We start from the raw sequence: 12,107 nt of genomic DNA on the forward strand, positions 1-12,107 counted from the left end.
CTGTGTGGGCCGTTAAGCCTCCTGAACTAGCACAGTTACAAAGACATGTTTCATGAAGTTTTAATGACCTTTTGTCTTGGGCCCAGAGAAGCGACGATAGGTGTTATCCATTATCCAAACAAGAGGCTTTCCCTGGAAGAGTTAAAGAGATCATTCCCCCTCCACCACCCCTCCCCCCCTGCATTTTGCTTTATGTTCAATACTCTCCCATGAGCGTAAGTATGCTATGCTCTCACAGTAGATTAAATGTTTATTTTAGTGTTTGAGTGCGTCAGGTCGAGGGAGATAGAGGGAGAAAGAAAATTGTCCATCTGTAGTGTAGGCACTCATTTTTCATATTGTAAGACAAAAACTTGAAAAAGATGGCAAAATCATATTTTTGTAAATAGAATAAGTGATATGGTGGGGTAGTAAGTATGTGTTTTGTGATGACAGTCTGGGTACTCTGGCGTCTACCTAACCCAGACCACTGTGTGCTTATTTGCAGTGTGCTGACAGGCTCACTGTGTCTAACATTGACTTCTTTCTCATGAAGGCGCCTACAAGCCACAGTTTAAAACCCGCTGAAACACAAGCCTACCCTGAAATATATGCATACCAGAAACCAGAGTAAAAGTTCAAAAAATAAATAATATATACATATATATATTTTTTTTAAGAATTCCTGAATTGTTATGGATATACTCAAGTTATATACTCATGATATACTCAGACAACACAATTGATAATATTAATAGATTATCATAATAATAATAATAATAATAATAATAAATTCAATTTATATAGCGCCTTTCAAGGTACCCAAGGTCGCTTAACAAGAGGTGTACACAGGGGGGGGGGCAGGTTAAAGGCCATAGGCCTCTAAGAAGAGGTGTGCCTTCAGGAGCTTTTTGAATGACTCCACTGAAGTGGCACAGCGGATATGGAGGGGGAGCAGATTCCACAGAGTGGGGGCAGAGGCGCAGAAGGCCCTGTCCCCAAAGGTCTTGAGTCTGGTGCGGGGGGTTTCCAGCTGGTCCTTAGCAGAGGACCTGAGGGACCGCAGGGGGGTGTAGGGATGGAGGAGGTCAGAGAGGTAACGGGGGGCCAGAGCATGCAGGGACTTGTAGGTGAGTAGGAGGATTTTAAACTTGATCCGGGACTTAACAGGTAACCAGTGGAGTTGCATCAGGATGGGGGTGATGTGCTGCCAGGGCTTAGTGCCAGTTAAAACCCTGGCAGCTGAGTTCTGAACATATTGCAGTCGGTCCAAGGTTTTGGAGGGGAGACCTGTGAGGATGGAATTACAATAGTCCAGACGGGTGGAGATGAAGCAGTGGATGAGTGTTTCAGTGACTGAGTCTGAGAGTGAGGGTCGAAGTCTTGCGATGTTTCTCAGATGGAAGAATGCAGATTTTGTGGTGTTGTTGATATGAGGCTGAAATGACAGGGTGGGGTCAAGGATGACACCCAGGTTGCGGACTACGCAACCTAATCTGATATATTTAGTTGAAGTAATGAAGAGGATTATGGTGCATGAAATAAATCAGCATATATTTCGAACCACATGGAGCACAGAACGTCCTATTGCTTGCAAACCTAGCACACAGTGTGAGACGGAAGCAATAAACTGCTTAGTGAGCTGGAGGACCACAGGGTGAATTAATAATGTAAAATAATTAATCCGTAGTGAAGCATTCCATCAGTGTTGGTATGACCTGCTGTGTCAGCCAGAAAGGTGATAGACTGAAACATCACTTAGAGCTGTGGAAAGACAATGGGATATATCTTATGCATCTAACATATGAGAGCTACTTGTGTGACAAGTACCTATTTTAATCTAATCAGGACTTCAAGATCTTTTGTTTAACATTTCATGTTTTTTAAATAATGCTTCTATTATAATAACATTATTGAGACTAGTTTCTGCTATCGTTAACGTAGCCTAGCAGAGTTAAATAGAGTTATATTGTCAGGTTTCCACATTGCGATATGCCTTGTATTAACCTTACTGTCTATTTTGGAACAACATAGACTCATGTACTATCTGCATTGTATGGTTACCACTACCCACTGATTTTCCTTTTCCCTCTAAATTAGCTCTGGTTCTTGAAACGGTCCGTAAAGTAGTCTTGGCACCTTGCTGCTTCCTAGCGAACCAGCCTGTGTTCCCACCAGTATTGAGCATTGAATAATGCACACCGGAAGCAGACAGTAGTAGCATGCTATCTATTCCGACCTCCCTTTCCCTCCTGTAGAATATGAAACGCTCACTGATGTCGTCACTGTTACACTTGAAGAAGACCTGCTATTTCTGTTCCAGCTGGGTACCAACTTTTTGGGCTTCGAACAAATTGATTCTTGGTCGGAACACTCTGTGAGAGAGTCTAGTCGGTAAGGTTTTGGAATTCACGTTAAGTCACCAGGGTCAGGGTTGAGTCACCGGCCATCCCCTGCCCTGTTCAAATTTCATTTTTTTTTTACATATATATTACATTTATATTAAATATATTCTTTACAGATTTCTTAATACCTTTGATAAAGGCCTTTCCAAATAACTTAACTGTAACTGTTACTTTCACTATGGTCAACATAGTCTGGTCCCAAATTGGGGATGTCTAGTTTATCTCTAGTGTGTACTTATTGACAACAGACTCAACCCTTTTCTGTCAGCAATTTGTCTGTGCACTTTGAAAAGCACTATGGAAAGGCTTCTGAACAGGATGGTCCATTATTCCTTGAACTTATAAGGTCAAAGGAAGCTGAATCTGTTCCATAACCAGAGCTAAGAAGGATAACGAATTAACTAACTTCCTAAATAAAATACTCCCTAATCTACCGGCAAAGTTTGATTGAGTGAAGCATGTTTAAATTGATTAAGATTTTAATTAATTGTTGAACTAAAGGTTTTTACAAAGGTGAGATGATGAAAAAATAGACAAATAACAGAAAACTGCAGCATTGATCTGCTGAGTCTAACTAAATGACCCATGACGCTGAATTAATAATGAATCTTCCTGAACAATAACAAATTAATTCAGCATGTGTTTGTTTGGTGGGGGAGGGGGAATTTTAAAGTACAATAATGTTTGTTTGTTTGCCTTTTTCTTTGAGTTCACTCTCAGTTTCTCATCTCAGGTTCCCCCTTCAATAAAAAGCACAAGATTTCGCAACTGTTAACTTAACACACATTTGGTTCCAGTGAAGAAGAATGGGCAACGTTTTTGTTTTTGCGTGTTTAAGGAAGGCCTGGCCATCAGAGGACCTGACAGGTGTGAAGAGACAAGTTTGAACTTTGGCCCCACTGAATTTTTAGATCAACGTCAACCAGCTCTCTGGTACTGGTGTGACCCTTGCGTCACAGTTTGATGTCTGCTACATGAGAGGTCCGAGAGGCCCTGTTGTGTCTGTCCGTCAAAAGGGCTTGTGCATGGCAACTACCGGGGCATTGAAAGTAAATACTAGGTGAGATGCAGGATGTTTCTTGCGGATTATGAGAGGAGTTTGGCGTACTGACAAACTTGCTGTTGCTTGTGCTTCCCTAAGAATATCATGTCACTGTTGCACACTGGGTGCTGTTTATTCAACTAAGATATTAGTTATTCATTCTTTCCAGTTTAGCATAATGGCATCAAATGGGTAACATATAGAAAGCAAATACAGGTTTGTCATGTTTATTCAATTTCATGGATCTTTTAACAGGCAATTGAGACGTGAGGAAAAATGATTTTGAAGTAGGCGAAGCATTCAAAGCAAAATCATCATTGATTCATCTGTGTTGCATATATCATATTCCTAGACATGCAAGTATCCCAGAGGTTCAAAATGTAAATAATAGAAAAAGTTCCTTGCCTTGTTTTATTTAGTTCTAAAAACGAAAATGCACCTTTCTACGATTTCATTCAGGACTAAAGTTTTGCCAAACGTTTTGTGATCCGGCCAAGAGTTGAATACATATTAAACCGTTAAACTCCTTCTGCTCTGCTGTTACAATGGACCTAACGATAAACCAACACAATGAACCATAACCAAGCAAGCCTTGTCCTGAAACATCCTGAAGGTTGAGACGAGCACACCTAGTTCATCTTTGAGCTACCAGCTGCAGTGCAGGGGCTCATGCATCGATGGAATTTGCCCTTAGCAAACTTTGAAATTGCTCCGAAAGCGAATCCAGGCGGAAATTATCTTCTGCGTCAACAACGGTGACCAGTGAAGAGCGTGGGGCAGACACAGCCCCGACATAATGACTTTGACAGCCCCCACTCGATATTGGATCTCTTTCTACATTGCAGATGCCATTGAACTATGCGGGCGGGCACAGTTGTCAGGGTGTCACCTCATTACGCTCGGCTGTGTCACCGTGAAATTGAAGAGTCCGATTAGGTTTGTTTTCGTTACTCCCGTCCCGTGGCCAATCGCGTCGTTTCGTCCTGAGCGTAATGTAATCCACCTCAAAACAAATTGTTTTGCGTCGCACATCCACCACCTCGGAAAGCTTAAGTAGGCGCCGCTAGGGTTACCTAAATTACTGGGGGGGGGGGGGGGGGGGGGGTAGATATATATTTATATATATATTACGAATGGATCACAAGTTAATTCCCCGGGCTTCAATTTTCTGCCGTGATGAAATGGAATGTGAATTTTGCACGCAGTTTCCCCACCGCCGTGTGGACGCCTGTGATTTGTTTTCAGTGGCAGGGTCCATTATTGAGGCTGCATTCTTGTAGGCATACAGTATGGTAATTCCTGCTGAGACCCCTCTCGCCTTGGTTAGAGCGCCCGCGCCCCACTACGATGTGAGCCACACACATAGAGAGAGACCGAGAGAGGGGACAGAGACAGACAGAGAGAGAGAGAGAGAGCCAGAGCGAGAGAGAGAGAGACAGAGACAGAGACAGACAGAGAGAGAGAAACATAGAGAGAGACCGAGAGAGGGGACAGAGACAGACAGAGAGAAAGAGAGAGAGCCAGAGCGAGAGAGAGAGAGACAGAGACAGAGACAGACAGAGAGAGAGAGAGCCAGAGCGAGAGAGAGAGACAGAGACAGAGACAGAGACAGACAGAGAGAAAGAGAGAGAGCCAGAGCAAGAGAGAGAGAGCGGACAGAGACAGACAGAGAGAGAGAGAGAGAGCCAGAGCGAGAGAGAGAGAGACAGAGACAGAGACAGACAGAGAGAGAGAGAGAGAGCCAGAGCGAGAGAGAGAGAGACAGAGACAGAGACAGACAGAGGGAGAGAAACAGAGAGAGAGACAGAGACAGACAGAATAAGAGAGAGACAGGTAAGAGAGATAAAGAGGCAGACAGAAAAAGATAAGAGAGAGAGACAGAGTGAGAGTGAGACAGTGACAGAGAGACAGAGAGAGAGACAGAGGCAGACAGAGCGAGAGAGACAGTGACAGACAGAGAGAGACACAGAGAGAGAGACAGAGACAGACAGAAAGAGAGAGAGACAGGTAAGAGAGATAGAGAGGCAGACAGAAAAAGATAAGAGAGAGAGACAGAGTGAGAGCGAGACAGTGACAGAGAGAGAGTCAGAGGCAGACAGAGAGAGAGAGCGAGAGAGAGAGAGAGAGAGAGAGAGAGAGAGAGAGAAAGAGGGAGAGAGAGAGAGAGAGAGAGAGAGAGACACAGAAATATAGGGACATATTAAAATGGAAATGCGTGCAGATGGAAAGGGTGGATGTGTGTGTATATTCATGTCTATTGTGTGTTTGGTTAAGTGTACACCCTCATCTCTGACAGAAATTCTGAATAATACTTCATTATTGGATTACAATATTAAGGTGAATTTGGCACAATGACTCAGCCCCACCCACCCACCCACGTCACTTCAGAACCCCAGTAGGGATAAAAAAAGCACAGGAGTACCTTTGCACAAAGCAGATGCATACTCACACACGTACACACATAGAAGGACCATATTGTAGGAAAATGCCTTTATACCTATATTCATGTATTCACACACACACACACACACACACACACACACACACACACACACACACACACACACACACACACACACACACACACACACACACACACACAAACACACAAACACACATACACGCTCATTCATACATGCATCTTTAGTGCTTTGAGGAAAATGCATACCGTCACCTGTACACAACCAGCTATTCTTTCTCATTGCATACATAAACCCATTCACCCCTACCTGTCGTCCCTGTACACCAGCCAACACAACACAGAACACCATGGGAAACAGGTAGAACACAGAGTGGAGCGATGTGTTATCTCCTGCTCACGGTGGTCTCCTTCCTCCAGAGGCAGCTTATGGTGACTCTCTTTTCCCTGTTTTTTACTTTTTACTTCCCCACGGCCATTTAATATTTACAAAGAAATAGCTGAGCTCACATTCAGCGTTAATTAAACGTCCGAGACGTGAGATGGGGATGATTGGCAGAAGTAGTGTATGGTGCGTGACAGACATGAGGTCCACGATAGGATGGAGAGCAGAGGCCAGGGGGGATGGAAGGACCTGGATAGAGCCAGCAGCGCATCAGGCCAGGGGGGTTTGCTTTAAACCTGCACTTGACCCTGACTTTCTCCATCTGTCAATCAAGCGCGCTACAGCTGTCACGGTTCACAGGGCAGCGAGGCTCTCGGAGGAGCAGACCACCGTCAGGGTGGATGTTGATTGTGTGTGTGTGTGTGTGTGTGGGTGTGGGTGTGTGTGTGGGTGTGTGTGTGTGTGGGAGAGAGATTGTGATGGAGAGAAAGGACAGAATATAGAGAGTGTGTGTATGTGAGCTTGCACACATTCATCCATGGTATTGTGCGTCGAGATTGTAGCGGGTTACCTGAAAGTCAACAACACTAGTTATTTCAAATAAAAAGTAGCATTACAGCACTAATTCAAAACTAACAATTATCTCATTGCACAGTTTGGTCAACCTTATGTTTAAGAAATACTTCCTTTTGCCATGACTTCAATCTGTTCTTATCCTCAATACAGCTGAACGACATAATAATGAGCCAACTGCAATGAGCCAAACAGCACCTCCAGAGTTCCACTGCACTCTGATCTTCTTTAGTTTCTCTTAACGGCATCGTATTCTGACCACCATGCCACTGCAACACATTGCAGCCAGACCTCCTGGCTGCAACAATCTGAATCATCCAACACGGAACAGTTCTCCAAGGATCCGAGTAACAGTGAGAACCCATCATGTCGGCGCTTTGTATCCTCCAAGTCTGACTATAGTCCCTACCCTCTCACATACGAGCAATTTCTTAGACATCTAGAAGCGCATCCCCAGTAGAAGCGCAAAAATGCCATCCTACAAATGCTATTTTTGTGTGTGTTTTTAAATCGTCTGCGAACCATGAAAGGTGCATTATAAATCAACAGATATTTTTTCGAGTATAATTTTAATGTAAAAAATGTGCAAACAAGCATGTGTGTGCACAGATATCCACAAGGTGTTGCGGATGGCTGTGATTCAGCTGGATGCTAGGCTCGATACGCCTATGAGCCAAGGAGCGCCTCGAATGAGCCATCCTTTAAAGTGCCCTTTGAAGTGAGAGAGACATGGTGAAGCACTTGGCACTGTGCCTGTATGACCTCACTGGGAGGGTGAAACATTCCCGCTCTTCATATAAATATATATTTGATATATATATACTGTATATTCATACTGCATTAACCCTTGAACGGTTACACTCCTCGCAGCAAAGTTTGAATAAAAAAGTTGACTCTTTCGAGTTGCGGTCTACTGTTTTGCAAAGTTGCACTCAAAAAAGCATTTCCAAAGTAGGACACCGTCCCGTGTGTTCTTGGTGGCTTGAGATGGCAGGTTGTCTGTCGTCAGACACAGGTGAGCACCAGTCATACTCAATCATCTTCTAAAAGCCTTCTTCGGCCTCCCCGCGGACTGAGCCACTGCATTCCTCCCTGGACGTTTCCAGTGGCATGTTGTTTTAAGCTTCCATTTATACGCTTCAAGTTGAATCCCGGGGGGGCACGGCGAAAGGTCAGGAAAAACAGGGAGTGAGGGAGACAGCAGGGCGAAGCACAAGCAGCTACATTAGCACTTATGGATTATCTGCCTTTCATTCCCAGGCCCTGCTACGGAACCTGCGCATGTGGCGCTCCGACCGCACAGCCAGAAACCCAGGAGCTCATGTCTTAATCAACAGGCAGACAGCTGATCAATAGACGAGGAGCGTGGAGAGAAAGCGTGGAGGTGCAGCGGCTTGCCCGCATGGCGTTCCCGAAGCCTGACTCCTCTCTCCGTCCCTGTCCTCCACCTCCGCTGCTGGGAGTGGAATACCGTAAGCGATCGATAGCGCGGCGAATACCGTTTTATGCTCTGATGACTTAGCACTTAGGTACGGGCTGGGAGTGTGTGTGTGTTCGTGTGTCTCTGTAGGACCTTAATTTCTTTACTTATGTTGTTATATAGGACACAATTATTGTGCAAGGGCTTTTTTTTATCTTCTGTATGGATGCCACAGCACTGTCTCCTGGACCGTTCAATCCTTGTTTGTAGGTAGTTGTGTTTTTTTCTGCTGTACTTATTCACTTGATATATATATATGAGGCTGAATAATGGTTTCACATGTAGAACAAGTTTTTTGCTTTAGTCCAACAATTAATAATGACCCAAAAGAGAACTGGGACAATTTCTTTCAGCGCAATCTAAAAACCCATATTGCAACTGCTAAAAATACTTTATCCGGTCAAATACATTTACATATTCCCTTAATTGGCATTGACGATTGCATTCCTTACCTCACAATACTGAACACAAGCCCTCAGGTTACCTGACGCAGCAAAAAAATCTGTCTGTGTGTCACGGAAAGTTTATCAGCGTTGGCAGAGCATTCTGGGGAGTTCCAGGATAGGATGGCCATTCTGTGATAAGGCTTTCACATTTGGTTGTAGCCAGGAGGCTGCTGAGACTCTAATCACTCACTAGCCGCTGGCCTTTTTCACCCCTCTTTCAAGCCAGTTACCGATCCACCTTCTGGACTCTGGACCGAAATCGTATGTTTATTTTCTTTCTCTCTCACACTAGAAACTTTTGGCGGAAAATTGAATTTAACGCCCAAGGGCACAAAGGAAAATTGGGCAACATAGCTTATTTTCCTCCCATTCCACTTTTTTCGACTCGTTCTAATGAATGGAGAAATAAGATATCTACAGGAGATGGTCTGTTGTCCTGGCTACTAGTGCTTGCAATTTAGAACCCATCAATTTATGTTAGCAGTGTAAATATTGGAAACGTGCGTCTGGATTGAAAACCTAAAACAAACAAACAAGCATGCCTGACTGACATTACAGAAGGGAGAAGTGCACCTACATTGCTCAAGAAAAACGGTCAGAAATATCACATTTCCGGGAGGCTGCCTGTGTAATAACAGACCTACTTAAAACGTAGAATTGACATACTTTGTTATCATTTTAGTGTACGGCTAAACTGAGGTCAAGGGAGGTAGGGGGGACAGGGGCCGCCAGCGGGAGGGGAGAAAAGGGGGTAAAAGGTTTATTACAAGGTTTTGTTTTGTGAATTTGAAATACAAAAAAGAAATATCACATTTCCTGAACTATTTAACATGTTTTGCTTGCTCAATGCCTGTGTCATTAGATCAATTATCAAAAGGCTGCAAAATGCAAATCTGTTTAAAATCCAAAGTTGAATTTGCTGATTAAATCCTTACGTAAGAATGCATGCTATTTAAACACCAAAAACATTTAAATGCCCCGTAAACATAACAATTCAAGGACTGAAACCCTTTGCTTAATCTAACAACACATTGCTAAATTTGGATTCTACAGCCTGTCTGTTTAGCACCTTTCCAACTTCCCTCCGGTTTGCTGATACGTCCCCAATGGTTACCATTTAATCAGCGGCAAACGCTCTTAATTACAAGATTAGTCTCCAACCAATTAGCCGGCATGCTAATGGATCTAATCCACCATTGACGTGGGCCTGAATTCCAATTAGGGACTAGCTGTTTCAATACACCACGGACCCATCTGATGGGTCATTACCAGCTAAGTTATCCTCATAAACCAACCGCGTCAACCAACACAGGGCCCATTTGGAGAGCAGCCGTAAAGGGCTTTAGGCCTGGTTCTTTTTTATCACCGCAGTTCTATGTGCCATGAAACCACAGAGTTCCCAGAAGAAAACAAAGAGGCCTTTCTAGAGATAAACACAACAACGATGATAGCTGACGTGAAGCATGAATAACAACCCTTTTATGAATTCCGTTAGATAACACTGTGTTTGTTGGCTGTGTTGCGTATTTTGTGTAGATGTTTATAATTGTAAATATGGGAGCTTGGATTGTTCATACAAATGTTCTACTCTAGCCTAATAAAGGCTTGCTGTAATATTGATGTCAAAGTTATTCTTTAAAGAGGTGGAAATCTACTAAACCTAATAGGAGTTATATTTAACAGGATTATTGTAAAGTGCTGTATTCATTATGGCTTTTCAAGACCACCAAATGGTAGGCCTGATGTAAATGAAAAAATAAGAATATTGATCCCACAGTAATGACTTTTGCACTCAGAAAAGGCCTTTGTTGAATCTGCAACGACAAACACTACAAACAGAAATGCATTAAAAGGTCTTTACCGATCAGAACTGGAAAGATATTATTATGCTGCCTTCCTTGTTGCGCTTGACTTGCAAACATTATTGTTAGTGGTAAAGTTTTATTTTGTTTCGGGTTTGGACCTTATCCAGCTAAATCAATGAATGCTACTGACACACCCAATCCAGGCCAAATTCCCAAATAAAAAAAATCAAAACTTTTCACCTTAAATTCAGAACATTTCCTCTCCACTTTCACAAGATATAGAACAGGCCGGGGATTCCTACCTGCCCTGGACCTTGATGTCGGAGATTGCGTAGAAGTATCTTGACAGGTTGTTCTCGTCCACCATGGTAGCTCCGGTAGCGGGCTTCAGCAGCCTAATCCTCAGGTCCGTGATGGTGAAGAAGTCCCTCAGGGTCTTGGTGGTGTCCAGCTGTCCGTACAGAGAGGCCATGTTGTGGAGGCGGGGCCCTGCGAACAGCGCAAAGCGGTCCTTGATCTCGAAGCGCACCGTCTTGTCGTTCTTCCACACGTAGCCGCGGGAGTAGTCCTCGGTGCAGATGATGTCCAGCAGGGTGCGCTGCGTTAGCTCGTTCACCGTCTTAGGCTCCATCGTGAAGGCGTCCAGGCAGTCGGTGGCGTAGAACTGGTAGGGCGTCCAGGTGCGGCCCTGGTCCAGGGACTTCTCCAGCACCATCTGCTCCGGACGGCCCGACTCGAACGTGAGGATGATGTCATCCGTCAGCTCGATGGTCTTGTTCCAGGACAGGGTGAGGTTGACCTGCAGCGGCTTGGGGTACTTCTTCCACGAGGTGGACTGCCAGAAGGTGGTGGGGTTGCGGCCCTCAAAGTCAAACATCAGCTCCGGGGGGTGGGCCAGCTCTTCCGTGGAGGCGTCACACTCGTTGTTGCACATGTACGGATTCTCCTGTGGGATGACAGCACAAAGGGCCAGTCAGAAACAGGAAACAGAAAACAGAAGATGTCTTCGTAAGAGATTCAGAAAATGCGTGACCATAGAGTGTTGATTGGCGAATTTCTAGCTGTGTTTAACAAATGAGAGTCAGTTTAGTTTATTTTAATCTCCTGTTTTCTTGAAAATTGGCTGTTTCAACACAAGGAAGGTTTTAAATTATTTTCATGGCCTGCACACATACTCTAATTTTGCCTATCTTCACAGGTCTTGTTTAGCCCCTAACAGCTGCACAAAACACTGCTCCCCCTCATCATCAACATGACATTGTGCATCCCATATTCCCCCGCCGCTGCTGCCACCAAAATTGCCAGCTTAATTGATATTCCTGTGTGGTGCGCCAAGCGAGATGCGGGAAGAATCTCGATGAGCGCTTCTTATGAATCACGCAAAGGGAACATGCATTTTTCATGTGGTTGCGTCTGCCCCCGTGCCATCGACAGACAATCGTCTAAGTCCAGGTGTCTAGAGTAGTGTGTGTCTGTATTTGTGTGTGTCTGAGCATCTGTGTGCGTGTGTGTGTGTTTATTTGTGTACGTGTGTGTGCACATGGGTGAGTGCGTGTGTGTTGAGTGCTTGCTA

The 12,107-nt window shown here is 44.3% G+C and overlaps 1 protein-coding gene across 2 annotated transcripts in view; it reads right to left on the bottom strand.

Annotated features, from left to right (window-relative positions):
- The window catches only part of LOC115549404 (netrin-G1-like), a 53,296-nt gene that overhangs the window by 18,342 nt on the left and 22,847 nt on the right, over window positions 1-12,107 (bottom strand). For both annotated transcript variants that reach the window (XM_030364552.1, XM_030364553.1), the window contains exon 3: window positions 10,837-11,480. In XM_030364552.1, the coding sequence (XP_030220412.1) occupies window positions 10,837-11,480 (644 nt within the window). The remainder of the gene's footprint in view (window positions 1-10,836; window positions 11,481-12,107) is intronic.

The sequence above is a fragment of the Gadus morhua genome, chromosome 8 (assembly GCF_902167405.1).
Source record: "Gadus morhua chromosome 8, gadMor3.0, whole genome shotgun sequence".
Taxonomy (NCBI): Eukaryota; Metazoa; Chordata; class Actinopteri; order Gadiformes; family Gadidae; genus Gadus; species Gadus morhua.